Source organism: Anas platyrhynchos, chromosome Z (assembly GCF_047663525.1).
Source record: "Anas platyrhynchos isolate ZD024472 breed Pekin duck chromosome Z, IASCAAS_PekinDuck_T2T, whole genome shotgun sequence".
NCBI lineage: Eukaryota > Metazoa > Chordata > Aves > Anseriformes > Anatidae > Anas > Anas platyrhynchos.
This window is the reverse complement of record NC_092621.1, coordinates 10,835,050-10,853,631: the sequence shown is the minus strand read 5'-3', so window position 1 is coordinate 10,853,631 and position 18,582 is coordinate 10,835,050. Positions and strand designations below refer to the sequence as shown.

Sequence of the window (18,582 nt, the reverse complement as noted above, 5' to 3'; positions counted from 1 at the left end):
AGCAACGGGCTCAGGCAGGGGTGAGGGGAGGAAGACACGGGAGGAAGCCTCCACCCTGGTGGCAAGCGAGGAGCGGCCGAAGCACCCCCCCCCCCAGGGCTGGCACACACCCCACTCAGCTATGGTGCTTATTTTTTTTTTTTTATTGGTATAAAAGCCCACTGTGGACAAAGCCGCCTTCTCAGCACTGAGCCCCTGGGCTGTTTCAATATCCCCATCTTGTAAGCACAGCATCAGGGCCGGTGCCTGCCTGAAAAATCCCCCTCCGGCCCCTGGAGAGGGCGACGATCCCCGGGGGGCAGCCCCCAGCACCCCTCCCCAGGCCGTGCTGGCACCAGCTGCAGGCTCGCTGGTCCACGGCCACCCAACCGGAGCTGCTGGGATCCATCTCCCCACATCCCTTCCCACCACCTTCCACCCCCAGCAGCTGCCCCCCTGCCCCACACCAGCCCCCCGACGCCACCCCCAGGATGCCAGCTCACTGCAGTCCGGCGCTGGGGCCACGTCTTGCCGTGAGCAGGGGGCGAAGAGGTGGAGAAAGAAGCACCACAGGGCTCAGCCTCAGCCCAGACAGCGCCTTGCAAAGCTGCTTCCTCCACCCCAGCGGCACAGGGGACGAGGGGGGCATCTTCTGCGCCGGGGGGAGAAGCGAGGGGGGTCCTTGGGATCAGTCTGAGGAAGGATCCGTCCCAGGCAGGGTAGTTCAGGGCCAGCAAAACCAAGTCCTGCAGGCTGGGCTGTCCCCGGAGGGGCAGAGGAGCAGGCCAGCCCCGGTGCCACTTGTCCGCTGGGTGGTGGTCCCTGCCCCTCCGGGGGCTGGCCGGGGTCCCCCCCTTCCAGGAGAAAAACGTATTGCAGAGGAGGCGAGTGCCGATGGTGTCGCCGAGATGGAGGGGAGGGCAGGGGCAGCTGGGGACAGGAGCGTCCTGCGGGGCCTCAGGATGCCAGCTGGGGGCTGGCTCCGCTCTGCGAACCTGTGGAAACCAAGACGGGGTGGTGGGGGGGAGATTTTCACCAAATTTCATACCCAAACCACCTCCCCCTCGGAGTCAGCCCCAGGGTCTCCTCCTGTCCCGTGGGAGAGGCAGTCAGCTCCTCGCCTCGTTCCCCAAGAGACCCTTTCCCCACCCCAGGACCCAGCACCCAGAGGGTCCCCGGCACCCAGAGGGTCCCCAGCACCCAGAGGGTCCCCAGCACCCAGAGGGGTCCCTGTGCCCCTTTACCAGGCACTTACAGAGCAGGAAGCGGCGCAGGTTCTGTGCAGAGCCCCCCGAGAGCAGGTAAGCCCAGACAGCAGCAGCGGCCATCAGCAGGTAGGAGGGCACCAGGCTGCCCACGTACAGCGGGTTCCAAAACGTCTGGGGTGGGGGGAAAAGCAAAAAAGGGAAAGGGTGAGAGGGGTCTCCCACAGCCCGGCTGCTCCACGTAGCCACCGTGTCCCCCTCCTGATGGTTCCAGTGGTGTGGGAAGCCTGGTGAGGGTCTGGGATGGGACAGGGATGTGTGGCAGCATCCCTGGAGGCAGCACGGGGCTCTGCTCGCAGCACTCACCGACCCCGAAACCGCGAGGTGCATGAGGACGACGGCGGCGATCTCCCACCAGCGCCGGTTCTCGCAGCCGTGGAAGAAGAGGATGCCCCAGAAGGTGTGCAGGAAAATCAACACCATGGTCATGAAGGCTGCGGGGAGCAACAGCGGGGGGTCAACAGGGAGCCACGGGCCCTGCGGGGGGCTCCGATGGGTACGGGGAGCAGGGATGTGGGTTACGGCCCCATTCCTCACCTGAGGTCAGGAAGTAGAGCTGCGAGTCCCCGTGGATGCCCACGGTGCCCGGTCCCAGCGCGTCTGCCAGGAGGTTGATCATGGAGAAGGCACCGCTCATCAGCCCAAAGCCCACGCCAGCCACTGCCGGGACAGAGAGGCCGTGACACCCCAAATCCACGGTCCCCCACCCCCACCCCCAGGGACCCCCCAAACCCCACCAGTACCCCGGGTACCCGCGCGGCACTCACCGTATGCCATTTGCTGGATGGAGATGGGCGAGCAGCCGTCCTCGCTGAGCGCCACCAGCCCCTCGATGGCCTTCCTGCAGGGAAAAATGTGTCACCAGCAGGCACCTGGCTCCTCGCTCAAAAATCCTGCCCTTGATTAATGGCCCTGCGGGCACTCTGCACCAAAACGCACCGCGGGGACCCTCCTGAGCCACCGCCACGGGGCTGAGGCCACCTCGGGGACTTGTTCAGCTTTGGGACCCTCAGCACAAGGACATCGAGGGCCTGGAGCGTGCCGGGGGAGGTTCAGGTTGGAAATTAGAAATTTATTCTCAGAAAGAGCAGCCAGGCACTGGGACGGGTTGCCCAGGGAGGTGGTGGAGTCACCGTCCCTGGGGGTGTTCAAGGAAAGGCTGGACGTGGTGCTTGGGGACAGGGTTTGGTGTGTGACAGTGGTGGCAGGGGGGTGGCTGGAACAGATCTCGGAGGTTGTTTCCAACCCTAATGACTCCGTGACCCCAAATCCAACCCCACAGACCAGGTGTGGGGGCCGCCGGGGTGCCGCAGCCCCAGCAGCAGCACCGCAAGCTGCAGAGCGCACCCCTAGGGCACGCACGCAGCTGGGAGAGCAAACCTATTATATTTTTTTTTAGAAAACACACAAAAAAAAAGAAAAAAAAAAAAAACACAGAGGGTGCAGAAAGAAGCTCCAAAAAAAAAAAAAAAAAATAGGAAAAGAAGATTGCAGGGAGGAGAGGCCGGGGCTCTGCAGGACGGAGCTCTGCCACCCTCTGCCTGCGTGCCGCAGTGCTGCCACCTCCCCGCCGCCACCACCACCGCCACCGGGTCTGGGGCTCAGACTTTGCCCCGGTGTCCCCGTGCCCCCCGGTACCTGAGCAGCTTGTAGTAGAGGAAGCGGAAGGCCTCCTGCAGCAGCACCGAGAACATCACCCCGAAGATCAGCAGCCCCCGCTGCAGCGCCTCGTCGCGCGGGTCGCTGGCCTTCACCGCGATGAACCAGATGAGGGAGGACAGCAGCAGCGACACCAGCCAGAAGAACGCCCTGCGGGGCACCGGGAGCGTGTCACCGGGACGGTACCGGGGACGGTAACGGGGCCTGGGCACCGCCGTGTACTGGTGCTGCCCGTACTGGTACCAGTGCCATGGTACTGGTGGTGCTGTGAGCACTGGCGGTGCCCATACTGGTACCGGTGCCATGGTACTGGTGGTGCCCGTGATGGTGCCGGTGCCCCGGTACCGGTGCCCCCGTGAGTACCGGGGGTCGCGTTGTGCCCGTGACACCCCCGGTGCCCACACCAGTGCCCGGTACTGGTACCAGTATGGGTGCTGGTGGTCCTGCAGCACTCATAGCAGTGCGGGTACCGGTGGCTGTGGCCGTGCCCACACCGGTGCGGGTGCCGTAGCCCTGCTGTGCACACCCGTACCGGCACCACCACCCCTCCCGGTACCGGTACCGGTACCAGTGCCCACCCCAGCCCCATACCCATACCGGTACCGGTACCAGTGCCCACCCCAGCCCCGTACCCATACCGGTACCAGCCGCAGCACCGTGCCCCGGGCTGGGTGCGGGTCCCGGTGCTGATCCCGGTGCCGGTGCCCCCCACCCCCCGGTCCCGGTCCCGGTCCCGGTGCCGGCACGGACCCGGCGATGAGGATGATGATGCGCAGCGGGTCGCGGGCGATGGTGAAGAGGAAGAGGCTGAGCGCCGGCCCGAAGGCGATGAAGGTGCACCCGAAGAAGACGGCGAGCGTCATGGCTGCGGCTCCGGTACCGGCTCCGGTACCGGCACCGGCTCCGGTCCCGGGGGGGGTCCCGGGCTGGGCTCGCACCGCGGGGTCCCGCCTGCTCCCGGCCCGCGCCCCCCGCCCTTCCGGGGCCGCCTGACGTCACCCGCCGCCTGCGCGCGCCGCCGCCCGGCCCGGAAGAGCGGCGAGGGGCGGGGCCGGCACCGGGCAGCGGGGGCGGGGAACCGGGAGGGGGCGTGGCTTCGGGGAGGGGGCGTGGTCTGCCAGGAGGGGGCGTGGTCTAAGCATAAGGGGCGTGGTCTAGACACAGGGGGCGTGGCCCCGCCCAGGGCCGCCTGGTCTACCCGGAGCCCACGGTGGCCGTGTCCCGCAAAGGGGGGGTCCCCCGTGGGGTGTCCGGGGGTGGCCCGGGGAAGGTGCTGCGGCTGGGGGTGCTGCATAAAGGGGGCTGCAGGAGAGCTGGGGGGGGATCTGTGTCTGGGGGTGGTGATAGGACAAAGGGGAATGGCTTTAAAATAAAAGAGGGGAGATTTGGGTTAGGTGTTTGGAATAAATTCTTTATTTTGAGGGTGGTGAGGACCTGGCACAGAGGAGCTGTGGCTGCCCCATCCCTGGCAGTGCTCAAGGCCAGGCTGCATGGGGCTGGGGGCAGCCTGGGCTGGGGGGAGGTGTCCCTGCCCGTGGCAGGGGGGCAGAATTGGGTGGGCTTTAGGGTCCCTCCCAACCCAACCCATGCTGGGACTCCGCGGTGTGCAGCTGTACCCCCGGAGCCCTGTCATCTTTAGGGTTCCCCTCCCTGTAGAGCAAGGGGCAGCGGAATGGTGGCAGCGTGGTGCTGGGCCCTGGGGGGCCGGCTGGCGGCCTTGGTGCTGCCATCACCGGGAACAGCCCGCAGAGCCTGGCAGAAATGAGTTCAGAGGTGAAGGAGGAGCTGTGGGAGGGGTGCAAATGGTCGAAAGGGCCAGCACGGTGCAGGAGGCTGGAATGGGGAACGGTGCTGGGTGTGAAAGGGCTCTTTGTGTCGGAGGGACGCCCGGCAGCTGGGGACGCGCCCTGATAGGGAGGCCTGTTTGCAGGGCAGGGTGCTGTGGCGGCTTTGCCCTCTTGTGCCTCTTCCAGACAGACAAATCCCCTCCAGGGAGCTGCTTTGAGCAAACACCAGCTCCACTCAGCGATGTGCTGTGAGGAAAGACCTGAGGAGAAACCCCAACCCTTGTGCACGTCCTGGGATGTGGCAGCCCAGAGGGAGAATGAGCAGCAAGGGCAGAGCCCTTTGAAGCTCAGCTTCAGCCTGCAGAGCTCCAAACGAGATTTTGGGGGCCAGAAGCACCTGGGCAGGAAAGAGCTGCCAGCTCTCCATCCTCTCCCGAGCCCAGGGGCGCAGCAAATAAAGGGAAGTGGTCAGGGAAAGCTCGCCCTGTCACTCGACGGGGTGATGGCCTGGCCCAGCGAGGGGTCAGCACAAATTAATGTTTCCTGGCCACCTGAGGCTGTGCTGCCAGGGGGATATCCGCAGGGTAGTGTAGGACAGCAGGGCTAAATGCAAGCCGTGGAGGGGCCTGGAGCAGAGGGCAGGGCTCGATCACAGCTCCGGGCATCCCCAGGGAGCCCATCCCTGCTTGGTGACAGCGGCGAGGCACATCCTGCCAGCCTCCTCTTTGTGCTGGAGAAAACACAGCAGAGCAGGAGGGGACTTCCTGAGTGTGCTGGGAGTTGGTGGCCTGCCATGAGGGCGTCTGTGGGTTTGTACAGCTGTCCCTCGGGCGGCTGGTAGGACAGAACGCAGCGAGGGCATAGGGTGAGCAGCTCCAGGCCTGGAGAAGACCCCAGTAAATGTGCACGTGCTCATTTTGGGCTGAGCTTGGGACTTTGAGGTTCCCTGTGCATCCTAAGGTCCCATCCCAAGGCCAAGGCCGTCCTTGTGACTGCTCTGCCTGCCCCACAGCAGCAGCCCCGCACCTCCCAGCGCCCGTGCCCCCCACCCACAAGGACCAAGCGCACCCGTCCTTCTTGTCAAACTGCTTTAATATTTGGACATGAAGACAGGACAGAGCCGTTGGGGCTGTGCACAGACAAGACGCCCCCCGAGCCACGGTGTAAGGCTGCAGGGCTTCCCTTCTCAACGGATGTGTGGATTTGGCCAAGGCGCAGTTCAGCTGATGACATCCTGAGCGTGCCAAGTGGGGTGCACGTGTGGGGTATAGGGAAGAGGGGCGGGGGCTCCCCAGGCAGCTCAGAGGTTGTTCAGCTCCAGCAAGGTCTGGTCCAGGACCTGGTGGATGCCCACGTTCTCCTCTTTGGCACTGGCCAGACTCTCTGTGAACACAAGGGACACCCAGCCACGCACACAGACACGGCACAGCCGGACCCACGCACACCACGCCAGGCACAGACACACGCACACGGGACACGGCTCAGTATGAGCAGCCCCAGCAGCGGCAGGGATGAGCCCACGACCCCCGGGTGGGGGGCAGGCAGCCCCCCTGTCTTCAGCTTCTCCATCCTCCCGCTGCGCCCCGTAGCCCTTGGCCAGCCCCTCCGTGGTGCGGGTACCACCACCACCGCCACCACCGCGGCCCCATCTCTCCCCGTCCTGCCGTCCCCACCAGCACGTGCACGAACCCTTGAGAGAGGAGAAGCTGGTGCCAGCGGCACAAGCTGGGTGCTCCGTGAAGAAGAGGAGTGAGACAGCAGCCCGGGAGGGCGGGCAGAGAGGACAGCAGAGAAGGAGCAGAGATATCGAGGCTGCAGGGATGAGCTCCGACGGGCAGCCCGCTGCCAGGGTGGCCTCCTCCGGTGCTGGCTTGCGGTCGGCATCCCCCTCCCCGTTAAGAGATGGGGATGGGGGCACCCTGCGGGGACCCCACTCTGAGGGCACCCTCCCTGCGTGGTTTTGGGGTGATGGGAGGGAGGGGATAGCAATGACATAAATCTCCAAATCCCTTCCCATGCCAGGGGACAGCCACCACCGTGTGGGCATCCCAGGACTCGACAAAACCCCTGATCCCTCTCCCCAAAAAAAAAAATTGGCTCCCCAAAGACTCCCTGTCCCCCCCAGCAGGGTGGTTATCCCCATGGGGAGCGGGCAGGGGTTCCCAGCCCCAAACCAGCCTGGCCAAAAGGGGGCAGGGGGGCAGCCGGGGCTGGGTGTGAGGCTGTGCTGGGGCTGGAGCTGCCTTAGCTCAGTTGTTAAGCTCGGTAAGGATGACCCGCAGCTCGTTAGTGAGAACGCGGTTTTTCTCGGCCTCCTGCCGGGAGCGCTCTAGAGAAAACGGAGACGTCAGCGCAGCAAAGGGGAGAGAGAGAGAAAAGAGAGTTAGTGAAAAAGAGACAGTGCTGCCTGCGAGAGCCTGCGCTGGGCACCCCGCTGCGGTGCCACTGGTGCCACACCAATTCTGGGTTTTGGGGCAGGGTAGGATGGTGAGGGATGAGGATTAGGGACCCATTTAGGGCCAGGAACTGCTGACGAGCAGTAGGGCCAGCCCTGTTGGCACGAGAAGGGGATGGAGGAGATGTCAGGGCTGCGAGAGGTTGTCGTGGTGTCCGGGGGTGTGGGTGGGGAGAGGACAGGACCGGGTCTAACCCTACTAATTCAGGCTGAAAGAGCAATGGAGAACGTCTTGGAAGGTGGCAGAAGATGAGGAAAGCTGTGTCCGGGAGCCGGGGGCGGTGGGGGAACGTCCCCAAGCTGAGGCACAAAGGGGCTCAGCAGTGGGGGTCCCCACAGCCACCTCCCACCCCCGGCTGCCGGCGAGAGGGAGCAGGCAATGAAGGGGTGAGCGTGGGGAGCCAGAGCAGCATGAAGAAAACGAGGGAGAAACCAAGGAGAGAAAACGCTTTATTGAGACCAACTCGGTGACCCGGAGGGACAGAACAGAAAAGAAAAAAGTCATGAAATGCAAACTGAAGAGCGATGTGCGAAGGAAGGAGGGGAGCGGGGAGAGGGGAGCAGGGGGGGGAAAGGGGGGGAACCGGGGGCTGCCTGCCTGGGGACGGACACCCCTCATCCCCATGGGGCTGGAGCCCAAATCTCCTCGGAGGTGCTGCTTCTCCGGGACGTGTCCCCCCACCCTGGGCACGGCTTTGCTGGGGGGGGTGCGGGGTCCCTGGTGCTCGTGCTGCCGGGACGTGGGGGCTGCTCCCCTTTCCCCCAAACACCCTGTAGCGCCTTACGCCTTGCTTTCCCCAAAAAGAGGGACCCCCACGGGCCAGGAAGGACAGAGTGGGGATGGGAAGGGCAGGGGGAGCAGTGGGGGGGCCGGGCAGGCAAGCGGCCGAGCTGGGGAGGGGGGGGATGAAGGTGAGGATGAAGGGGTTGGGGGGGGAGTGCGGTGCTGGTGCCGGGCCGGAGGGGCTCAGAGGGAGGTGATGTCGTTAAGCGCATTGTCCAGCTCCTCGCTGATGGCTTTGTACTTCATCTTCTGCGCATACACTTCGTCTGCAGGCAGTGGGGAGGGGGCAGCAGGGGGGTGGCGGGCGGTGGAGCGGGGAGGGGGCGAGTGGCAGAGAGAGAGAGAGCGGGGGTGAGCGGGGCACAGGGCGTGCGGGTATGGCATCGGGCACAGGCAGAGTGGATGCAGCCCTATTCCCCTCCCACAGACCCCCCAAAAAAACCCACAGCACCCCAGCCTCCCCCCCTACCCACCCCATTGCACGGGGACCTGGCTTGCCCATGGGGTGCTTTGGCCTCAACCCAGCTGAGCCCCCCCTAATCAGGGACACGTCCTGTCCCATTGTCCCCATGACAAAGGGGTCAGGAGGCGGTGGGGGTGTTTTTACCTTCCAAATCATCGATGGTTTTCTCCAGCTTCGCCACAGACCGCTCGGCAAACTCTGCCCGGGTCTCCGCCTGCAGGAGAGGACGAGTGTGATGGGGGCGTCCCTAAACCTGCCCCCAAAGCCCACCCCGGAACCCAAAACCACCCCAAAATCATCTCCTGCGCCTGGGCTGCTTGCAGGTGCCGAGCACATTAATTAACCTCCAAGCCTGGGATTATTTCCCTGGGAGCACCCATGGGGACCCAAAATGAGCCTTACCTCCTTCAGCTTTTCCCCTAGGAGCTTGATTTCCTCCTCGTACTTGTCCTCCTTGGTGGAATACTGCAGGGACACAGAGATACGTCCGTGAGCCCCGTGGGACACAATTTGTCACCCTTTTTCCCCCCCCACCACCCAAGGGACCCCGTCCCCCCCAGCCCCAAGCTCTGCGCCCAGCCCCCGCAGCCCCTACCTTGTCAGCCTGGGCCTCCAGGGACTTCAGGTTGTTGGTGACAATTTTCAGCTCCTCCTCTAGGTCACCACATTTACTACATCCCAAGCAAGGCGTGGGGAAGGGGGGAGGAAAGCAGGGCCGGGGATGGTGGTTGGGGAGGAGAGGAGCGGGGAGCAGGAAGAGCGGGCGCAGGGCAGGAGGAAAGAAAAAGAGAGAGAACAAGATGAGAGAGGAGAAACCTCGGGCAGCAAGGGTGGGAGAGGAGCAGAGCCGCCGGGCACGGGTCCCTTCCTCGTGCCAGCCTGTGTCAGCGCTATCACCACACTCCTGCAGTCCTCCGAGGAGGAGGAGGAGGAGGAGGGTGAGGAAGAGGAAAGCGGGCACGGAGGATTGTGCCCAGCCCACGGTGATGCAGGGGAAGGCGAGGTGAGGGCTGGCGGCCGAGGCAGAGTGGAAAAGAGGTGGCTTGAGAGCGACAGAGAGAGGGGGGGCTGCCGCACGTCGCCCCGCGCCCCTGCCCCGGTACCTCTTCCTCTGAGGCAATGAGGGATTTGAGGGTCTGGTCCATGGTCCGCAGCTCCTCCTCCAGCTGTCTCACTCGGCTGGGGTGGGAAAGGGGCCAGCAGAGAGCAGGGTCACGGATGTGCTGGGGGGTGCGATCCCTCTGCCTCCCCCCCACCCCACACACACCTCCCCGTCCCCACAGGGACGCTCGGACACCCCTGTCCCCACACGGACACGGCATGGGGGTGGTGTGGGACCCCCCCTGGGAGCCCCCCGCTCACCTCTCCGCAACCTCTGCCCTCTCCTCCGAGCGCTCCAGCTCTCCCTCAAGGACGACCAGCTTGCGGGCGACCTGTTGGTGGCATCAAAAAGAAGGTGTCAGCCCCAGAAAAGGGGGTGTAAGGCCACAAGGGGTGTCCCCGGGGGGACACCGGGGGACGGGGCACGCACCTCCTCGTATTTGCGGTCAGCCTCCTCTGCTATGTGCTTGGCCTCCTTCAGCTGCATCTCCTGGAGCTCCATCTTCTCCTCGTCCTTCATGGCCCTGTTCTCGATGACCTTCATGCCTCTGAGGGAAGCCAAAGCAAGGAGATTAGGAGGTTTCTCCAAGGAGAGATGTTATGGCTGTGGGTCGAGGTGGCACCTACACCTCCTGCCTGCCCCTGCCATCCTCCAGCCCCAGCACCACGGGGCAGTGCCCGGGGACAGCGGCACCCCCTTGGCCACCCCGTGCCGGTGGCACCCCGGGGATGCTGCTGAGCACAATTAAAGCAGCAGAGATGCCCCATTCTGGGGACACGTCCTGGAGCAAAGAGCTGTGGGCATGGTGCCTCTCAACCAGGCTGGTCCCAAACTCATCCCTCATCCCTCAGGAGCTGCTCCTTGCACCGTGCAGGAATCCCCTCTGCGGAGAGCAGGGGGCTGCTGGTGATGGAGGGTGACCCGATACGACCCTGGCTGTGCCCCCCCCCGTCACACCTCTCGCTCTCATCCGCCGCCTTCTCGGCCTCCTCCAGCTTCTGCAGGGCGGTGGCCAGGCGCTCCTGGGCCCGGTCCAGCTCCTCCTCCACCAGCTGGATGCGGCGGTTCAGAGAGGCCACCTCAGCTTCAGCCTGGGGAGCACAAAAACACAGGGTCACCGCCCGTCCCCAGTGCATTTTTCAGCAGGAAAATGTGCATTTGCCTGGAGCACCCCTTTGTGCCGTGCTCGCCCAGCTGGGACACGCGTCCTGTTTGCCCACCCCAAGCACCTCGCTCGGTGCCACACAGCCCCGGAGGTGGAAGGGGTGCGCTCCATGGGGCAGCACGGGGTTTGGGGTTTGCAGAGCCGTGAGTAAAGGAGGAGGAATGCCCTGTGCAGATTCGCTCCCGAAAAGGAGATGGGAGCCACTTGTGGATTTCCTGTTTACGGAGGCAGCGGCGGAGCCAAGCGGCCGGGACGCCCTCCCCAGCCCCACACCACCGAGCCCCACTGCGCCGTGGGGCCATTTGGGGCCCCCGTGCTGCCCCCCCTACTAATTTACAGCCCGGTGCCGGGGGGCAATGGAGCGAGTCGCCCTCGTCGGGCTGGCTCCTGGCCAAACCTCCTATGGGGCCGGTGGGACCGGGTCCCATTATTTCCCCTCCCCAACCTCCTCCCCGTTCGTTCCCAGGCTCCCCGCGCGCGGGGCCGTCCGGGAGAGGTGGCCCTGGCCCCCCGCCAGCCCCTCGCCGCCTGGCCCCCGCGCTCTTTCCATTTGCTAAGGCCCTCCTGCTCCGTCACCGCCGGGAAACGCTGCCTCAGCAGCTCCCGGCCCCGCAGGGAGGGGGCTGCTGGAAGGAGAGGGGAGCAGGGATTAAAAAAAAAAAATTAAATTTAAAAAAATGGGGTGCAAAGGGATGGGCAGTGCTGAGAGCATTGTGCCTCCTGCTTATTCATGGGCTGGAGCAGGCCTGGCACCGCGCTCCAGCAGCACCCTGGGGACACGGAGCAGGGAGCCAGGCGGGGATGTCCCCATACCCACCACCACCATCCCCTATAGGTGAGGGATGGCAGCACCTCTGCTGACGCTCTGCATCGCACCAGAGGGGGCTTTTTTTCCCCGGGGATGACCCCCCCGAAGTGGGTCAGAGCTGCCCGGATGGGCAGTGGGGAACATGAGCTCGCCGTCAGCGCCTGGCGAGCGGGGAACCCGATCTGCGGCGGCAGGAAGGGGCCGTTTCCTCCGCACGCAGCCCCGGGTGACAACAGCCCGGGTACCGCGCCCAGCTCTGCCGCCCCTGATAGCGCTGGGGATGTTACGGGAGCAAGAAGGGGGGGGGAGCAGAGGAAAAAGGGAAAAAAAAAAAAAGCACGAAAATAACGCCCAACAACAACAAGAGAAAGCAAAAAAAAATAAAGCCGCAGCAGGAGCGAGCTGCCGCCTGGAAACGCCGTCCCGCTGCCACGGGGTGGGAATTGCAGCCCACAGTGGTAAATAGGGGGGTTTCTCCCCAAAAAGGGACACGATGGGGAGCAGGGGGGCTCTGCTGGGGAGCCGGACACAGAGCCTGGGTGGGGGGCTCTCTGCTGAGCCCCCGAGGGGGGCACCTTTCCCGGGGGCTGCCAGCCCCAGCCCAGCTGAGGCGCTGAGCTGGACGCTCACCGGGGAAGCCGTGGCGAGCCCCACATGGGAGCATCCCTACCAAGGCCCACCTCTGGTGCTGGGGACCCTGCCCGGAGCCCCCCACCCCGTACCCACACCCAGGGGGCTCCCACACACCGGGATGAGCACCCCGTGCCCCCCAGCCCCCTCTCCCCAGTGCAGCAAGGATGCCGGTGCCAGGTCCCCCCAGGGCGTGCCATGGGGCACCTGGGGAGCGGCCACTTGTGCCCGTAGCGGGGTGGCCAGCACCCACGGGACCGTGCAGCTCTGCTCCTCAGCATCCAGCCCTATGGGGCCAGCGGTGCTGCCCCAGCAGCGGGGGGTCCCTGGGGTTCCCCAGCCCCAGGAGCCTTACCCGCTCCCGGGCCTGCCGCTCGGCATCGGCCTCCCGCTGCAGGTGCTCGGCGCGCTCCTCCGCCTCGTCGGCCACCTGCTGCAGGCTCTGGATCTTCTTCTTGACGGCGTCGATGGAGCTGATGCCGGCCATGGCCGTGCGGCCGGCGGGGAGCACAGGGAGGCCGCAGCACCGAGCCCTTTGTGGGATCTGCCTGGCTCGGGCAGGAAGCGCTCAGGCGGCGGCCGCTCCCGCCGCCCGCCCTGCCTCCATCCCTTCCTGCTCCTCCTCCTCCTCCTCCTCCTCCTCCTCCTCCTGCTGCTCCTGCTGCTGCTGCCATGGGCAGACCCAGGCCCGCTGCGCTCCCTGGACAGAGCGCGCGGTGCCCCCCGGGTAGGGCGCATGGGTCCCCGTCAGGCTGGGTGCCAGCCCCCTCCCCAAAAAAGCAGATACGTGCCCTCCCCGGGCACAGCAAGTGTCCCCCCAGCCTGGGCAAGACGCACGGTGCCTTCAGAGCAAGGCACGTTGCCACCCACCCTGGGTGGGGTGCCCCCCAGCAGGGCACATTGACCCCCCCCGGGCAGGGTGCATGGCTCCCCACCCAGCTAGGGCACTGGGTGGTGCCCCCCAGCATAGGGGATGCAGCCCCCTCCTAAAGCAGGGCACGCAGTGCCCCCCAGGGCTCCAGCAGAGAGGCAGAGAGGAGTTTGGAGATGATTTTTCTGGGGAACAGGGGTCTGGGGGTGCCCTGTGAGCCCCCACGGGCAGGGGAGCAGCGCACACATGGGTGCTGCCCAGCTGCAGAGCCAGGGGAAGGATTTCTGCCCCACAGGCAAGAGGGATGGGGCAGGAGGGCAGAGCCCACTCCGGGGCATCCCCTGGGGTCCCTTGGCACAGGGTGCCCCCGCTGTCTCACCCCTTTGGCATCTTCTCCCCAAGCTGGGACCTGGCCAGCAGCCCCACAGAGACCCCCGGGGCCAGTGCCCCAGGGGAGAGGTCGGTCCCTGGCTCCGTGCCCCCCAGCTCTGTGCCCCCCAGCTCCGTGTTCCCATCTCAGCAGATGCCCCGGTGCATCAGGAGGGCACGGCACGGTGGCACAATCTGCCTGAAGGAGCTCTGGCAGCTCACACCTGCCTCCAGGGACAGATCCGAGCCATTCCCGGGCTGACCCCACTGGCTGCCACGGGGTCTGGGGCCACCCTAGGGGGGCCAGCACCCAGCCATGCCACTTGGGGTGGGTCCTGCAGCCCAATGTCCCCAGCCAGGTGGCATGGGGGCACGTGGCATCGGGCTTGGCCCCTCTCCCAGCCTGACACTTGGGCACAGAGAGGTGCACGGGGCACAAACGGGGGGTCCCAGTGGCCTAAGGGCAGTGGGATCAGTGGGATCTGGCAGCGGGGGACAGGCTGTGGGGGCAGGCACCCCGTTCCAGGCTGGGTGCCTCCTGCCCTGGCCCCACCCAGGGATGCAGTCACTTCCCAGCAGCGCCCGTTCCCTCCCACCGGCTCGGGGAATCGCCAAATAAGAGCAAAGTCTCGGCTTGGGAGAGCACCGGGGCGGGAACTTGGGTGAAGCCTCCGGGATCGTGGCCTGGGAACGGCTCAGCCTGCCTTTCCCTGCGCCCGGCGGGTGGCTGGGGACGGGCTGGCCACCGAGGACAAGTGGGGACGGAGGGGCTGCGGGGGATAAACCCTGCTCCGGGCTGGCGTGCTGTCCCCTCATGGGGGACACGGAGGGGATAGGGCCGTGGTGGCCTCGTCAAGCTGCTGGGAAGGATCTGGAGCTGCCAACCCTGCGGCTCGGTCCTGCTGCTCCTTGCTGAGTGGGAGCACTTAGCGCTGTCAGCACGTCCCCATCGGGGACACCTGGGGACTTCCAGGTCTCGCACGTGGAACAGGCTGTCCCCGCGCACGGCACAGCCTCCTGCCCCTTCCTGACGCTGCTCCTTCACCACAACCCCACTCCAGGCCCTTCCCCTGAGGGGCCAGGGGCTCCCCGTCCCCAAATCTGCCAGGACAGGGCTCTCCTCACCAAAACCCACGACCTTTCCCTGCTGCTTTGGAGCGCTCTTGGTGCCACCAAGCACCCTTGTGTCCCCTCCGTGCCCCACACCAAGCTCACTTCATCCCACACTGATCCCACCAGTACAGACCAGTACAGACCAGTACAGACCAGTACAGCCCCCAGCGCAGCCCCCGAGGCCAGCCCAGCGTGCCTGCCTCTTGCCAAGACCAACCAGCCCTTCCAGAGGGTTTCCAACGTTTTAACAACTTTGTGTCTGAGTTTGGGCAGTTCCAAGGGGTCAGCAAACAGCCCCAGAGCCTTCCTCAGGACAAACTTCCCAAAACTCCTACAGGAGGCAGCCGGGCACAGGGGGACACTGGCACCTCGCTGTCCAGAGCTGGGGGGCGCACAGGCTGGGGACACCCCCTCCTCGCCCCAGGAGCCTCTCTGGGGACAGCCATCCCTCTGTCCCTTTTGGAAGCACCAGGGATGATGCAAGGCAGGCACTGGTGGGACTGGGGACACTGGGGTGGGTTTCAGGCTCTGTCTCCTCTTTCCCCCATCCCCATTTCTCCGCTGCCACCACCTCCTGTGCCCATGGAGGTTGGGGGTCCCTACTGGGTGGCACTGGGAGGGGGGGCTCCGGTCACTCCTGGGGGCTCTGGGCCACCCTGGGGCCATTGCTGCTGCTGCTTGTCCCTGCCTGCTGTCCCCTGCCCTTGGCGGCCACCTTGGGGATTTGACGCATCCCCCCCGTTTGGCTCCACGAACCAGCTGGGATTGAATTTTTGGTTCTCAATCCTGAAAAGCCTGGCCGTGCCCCTGCTGGCCGCGCTCCCGACGGCTCCCCTTTAGCTTCTCCTCCAGTTTCCAGGGTTGGCTTTCATCAGAGAAGGACTGGCCATCAAAAGGAGGGTTTATTTATAGGGTGTCAAATGCCCGCTGTGGCACCGCGGGTCGTTATACCCCGCTCCCGGGCGGCTCTGGGGCTGCGCACAGCTGTTCCGCCCTTCATCCCCGCCGGGCACAAGCCAATTTCAACACCTTCCTAACATCTCCCCGGCGGGATCCATTTCCCAGGAGAAACATCAGTCATGGCCCTAAATAAAACTCTTCCTGGCCTTTCCCTTCCCAGGGTACAGGGCGGCACGTTGGGGGTCCCCCCCACATGCACCCCAAGCATCCTATGCAACCGGTGCCCAACACCTGGCCAAGGGCGAGGACTTTTCCCATTTCTCCACTCTTTTCCCCTTTTCTACCTCATTTGAGCAACGATGTTCAAGTTTTCCCTACACATACATGGGCGACGCTCACCGAGGATGTGTGTCCCGGTGAGTTTTGGGGCGCTGGGGCTGAGCGTTGCCCCCAAACCTGGGGGTACCCCTGTGGGATGTGCCCAGCACCCGCTGCCCATCCCGGTGCCGGCGTGGCGGGGCCGGATCCTGCCACCCTCCCCACCAATATTTCCCATATAAGGCTCCCCTCTTCCTTCGCCCCCCCCCCCCCCCCCGGGGTCTGGCGCCCGCGCAGGGGAGGGGAGGGGTTGCCTACGTACGTCCGTGGCTTTCTTCTCCGCCTGCTCCAGCTTCTCCTGGGCCTCCTTGACGGACTCGGAGTACTTCTCCACCTCATCCTCCGTGCCCTTCAGCTTCTTCTGCAGGCCCTGCTGTTCCTCCTCCAGCTGTGGAAGGGACGGGTTATGGGGTGTCAGGGGGGGGCTGGCACGAGGTTGGCAACCCCAGGGCACCTACCCATCAGGGCACGGTCACCCTCATCCCATTGGCATTGTCCAGTTGATTTTGGGGCCACACGTCCTTGGAGAGCCACAGGTCCTTGGGGTCGGAGGACCCCTGAGCCCGGAGAGGGCAATGGGGTCCCAATGTGGGGGCACCAGGAAGGTCCCCACCTCTTGTGGCTGAGGTGGGAGCACGCTGTCCCCAGGGGTGTCCCTGGCAGAGGGACAAGGGGGTGGCACTAGGGTGTCCCACCAAGACCCAAGGAGTTTTGGGGGTGCTGAGGGGCAACAGGGACAACAGGCTGGGACACTGATCCCCAGGGCTGGACACCCAGCGGGGTGAGGTCCCCAGGGTGGCTGTCCTTAGGGTGGGGGTCCCCAGGGCTGGGGGTCCCCAGGGTGGAGGTCCCCAGGGTCGGACACCCATCGGGGCAAATCCCAAGGGCTGGGGACCCTTAGGGCTGGGATCCACGAGCTGAACACCCATCAGGGCGAGATCCCCGGGGCCAAACCCCTTTAGGGTCAAGCTCCCCATCAACTTTTTTTTTTTTTTTGGGGGGGGGGAGTTCAGTGCGACACCCACCTGCTTGCAGCGGTCCTCCGCCTGCTTCTTGTCCGCCTCCGCCTGCTCGGCTCGGTCGATGGCGTTCTCCTTGTCCAGTTTGAGCATCTGCATCTTCTTCTTGATGGCCTCCATGGTGGCGGTGGCGGTGGCGGTGGCGGTGGCGGGGCTTGGAGCACGGGGGGCGGCGGGGCTCGGAGCACCGGGGGCGGCGGCAGCACCGGCACTGAGCCCCCCGCCCCGCCGCGCCGCCTAAGAGCCGGGGAGGGGCCGCGCCGGGAGGGGGCCGCCCCGGTACCTCCCCCGCCGCCCGCCAGCACCTTTTAGGGACAGGCTTCGACACCGGCACCGAAAGGGACGGGAGAACGAGAAACGGGGGGGGGGTACCGGGGGGAGGCACCGACAAGGCACCGGGAAGCCGCGGGGGAACCTGGAGAGGGGCGCGCCGGTGGGGATGGGTGGGGGGCACCGGCAAGGGACGGCGCTGGGGACAGCCCAGGGCTCTGTGTTAGGGTTACACTGGTGGCACTGAACTGGGGACACCCCCAGGGGACAGCGCTGGGGACACCCCAGGGGGACAGCACTGGGGACACCCTAGGGGGACAGCAGCGGGGGTACCCTGTTGGCACTGCGCTGGGGACACCGCGGGGCTCTGGGCACACTGAGTGGCACACAGGGATGCCCACGCGCTGTAAAACCCCACAGGCACAGTTTTCTGGGGCCGCAGGGACCTTCCTCGTGCTGCGAATGCGCTGGGGGCACCCGAGGACTGTGGTGATGCTGCTGGACCCCGGTGTCCCCTGGGTTGTTTGTGGTTCCTGTCACCCCTTCAGGACACCGCGCTCCCGGCACCGCAGCCCCCTGCTGCAGTCCTGTGCCCCCCGGAGCTGGTGGCACCCCTAAATTCACAGCATTTTGCTCAGCCCTACGCAGATCCCCGCTGCAATAACGCTCCTGTTTCCCAGCACCAGTCCCATCCTCTCCCTGTCCCCCTGCCACCCCCTGAGGGTGGCCGCGGTGGGATCCCCAGTGTCCCCCCCTGCACCGGGCAGGCTCTTCCCAGCACAGCCCTCCCAGGACACCCTTCGGTGCCGCCCCGGCATCCTCCGCGCAAGGCCTGGCAGAAAAACACAGAGGGAAAATCCTTTGGGAGCGAAGGGAGCCGAGCACTGACCTCCCTCCCCATCCCGCTGCTGCGTCACGGTGGGGCAGGGGCCCCGCTTCAACGGGGGAGCCCCGGTGCCACCCCGATGCCACCATCACCTCGTGCCCAGGTGCCACCGACCCCAGTGTGCCGGCACCTACACGTCCCCTAGGGTGGCATTTCGGCGGGACAGGGGGCGTGCGGGCTGCCCTGCTGCTTCTGCCCTAAATAAACCGTATTCCGCAGGCAAAAAAAATGCAAACCCTTCAGATCCCGGCTCCTCCAAAAATACCCCGTGCTTTAGCCCTGCTCGTAAATGCTTCTGGCACATTCCCAGCTGCAGGGTGGGCTGGGGGACGGGGGCGGGGGCTGGGATGGGGCAGGGTGGAGGGGACGTGTGGGCTCCCCAAGCCCATCGCCCCCCAGCTGCATCCAGCCCGGCACAGGGCTCCCCAAAATGTGGTGAGAGAAATCTGCCCTGGGTTTTTGGCAGAGGGGCGCAGAGAGCTGGAGGGAACAGCTTTGTGGGGGCGACCCTGAGAGTGCAAGACAAATTTTGGGGGTCACTGGGAGGGCGTGAGGGGCATCTCCCAAGGACCAAGGGGCTGCCGGAGCCATGCAAAGCGGTGGAGCCGCGGCTGGAGGCTGGCGAGCGGTATTAGTGCTGACGAATTAGGCACATATTTGGAGAAGGAGAGCCAGGAAC

General features: G+C 65.4%; 2 protein-coding genes across 13 annotated transcripts; both read right to left on the bottom strand.

The window, feature by feature from the left end:
- Positions 1-122: 122 nt before the first annotated feature.
- LOC119714472 (gamma-secretase subunit Aph-1b) lies at positions 123-3,914 on the bottom strand. Its single transcript, XM_038170905.2, has 7 exons — positions 3,654-3,914; positions 2,883-3,053; positions 2,012-2,085; positions 1,782-1,904; positions 1,551-1,678; positions 1,235-1,358; positions 123-974 (listed from the first exon to the last, which is right to left on the bottom strand). The coding sequence occupies exons 1-7, from the start codon at positions 3,764-3,766 to the stop codon at positions 937-939; spliced, it is 771 nt and encodes a 256-aa protein (XP_038026833.1). The 5' UTR covers positions 3,767-3,914; the 3' UTR covers positions 123-936.
- A 1,850-nt stretch (positions 3,915-5,764) lies between these two features.
- On the bottom strand, positions 5,765-16,970 carry TPM2 (tropomyosin 2). Of its 12 annotated transcripts, none has more exons than XM_038169884.2 (9): positions 16,754-16,968; positions 15,991-16,116; positions 10,452-10,585; positions 9,924-10,041; positions 9,755-9,825; positions 9,496-9,571; positions 8,795-8,857; positions 8,537-8,606; positions 5,765-6,073 (listed from the first exon to the last, which is right to left on the bottom strand). In XM_038169884.2, exons 1-9 carry the CDS (start codon positions 16,865-16,867, stop codon positions 5,991-5,993), a joined length of 855 nt encoding a protein of 284 aa, XP_038025812.1. In that variant the 5' UTR covers positions 16,868-16,968; the 3' UTR covers positions 5,765-5,990. The 12 variants fall into 12 exon arrangements, with proteins under 12 accessions (XP_038025812.1, XP_038025814.1, XP_038025819.1 ...); XM_038169886.2 differs by lacking the exon at positions 9,496-9,571 and adding an exon at positions 8,988-9,063; XM_038169889.2 differs by lacking the exon at positions 5,765-6,073 and adding an exon at positions 6,925-7,019 and having other exon boundaries at positions 16,754-16,970.
- Positions 16,971-18,582: the final 1,612 nt, after the last annotated feature.

Excerpts from the sequence above, each read along its gene's own strand:
- LOC119714472 (XM_038170905.2), bottom strand. The coding sequence starts at position 3,766 with ATGACGCTCGCCGTCTTCTTCGGGTGCACCTTCATCGCCTTCGGGCCG. Across the intron at positions 2,086-2,882 it reads CTCTACTACAAGCTGCTCAG|GAAGGCCATCGAGGGGCTGG; the intron begins GTACCGGGGGGC and ends TTTTCCCTGCAG. Across the intron at positions 1,905-2,011 it reads CATCCAGCAAATGGCATACG|TGGCTGGCGTGGGCTTTGGG; the intron begins GTGAGTGCCGCG and ends CTGTCCCGGCAG.
- TPM2 (XM_038169885.2), bottom strand. The coding sequence starts at position 16,867 with ATGGAGGCCATCAAGAAGAAGATGCAGATGCTCAAACTGGACAAGGAG. Across the intron at positions 10,586-15,990 it reads CGGAGAAGAAAGCCACGGAC|GCTGAAGCTGAGGTGGCCTC; the intron begins GTACGTAGGCAA and ends TGTGCTCCCCAG. Across the intron at positions 8,607-8,794 it reads TAGGGGAAAAGCTGAAGGAG|GCGGAGACCCGGGCAGAGTT; the intron begins GTAAGGCTCATT and ends CCTCTCCTGCAG.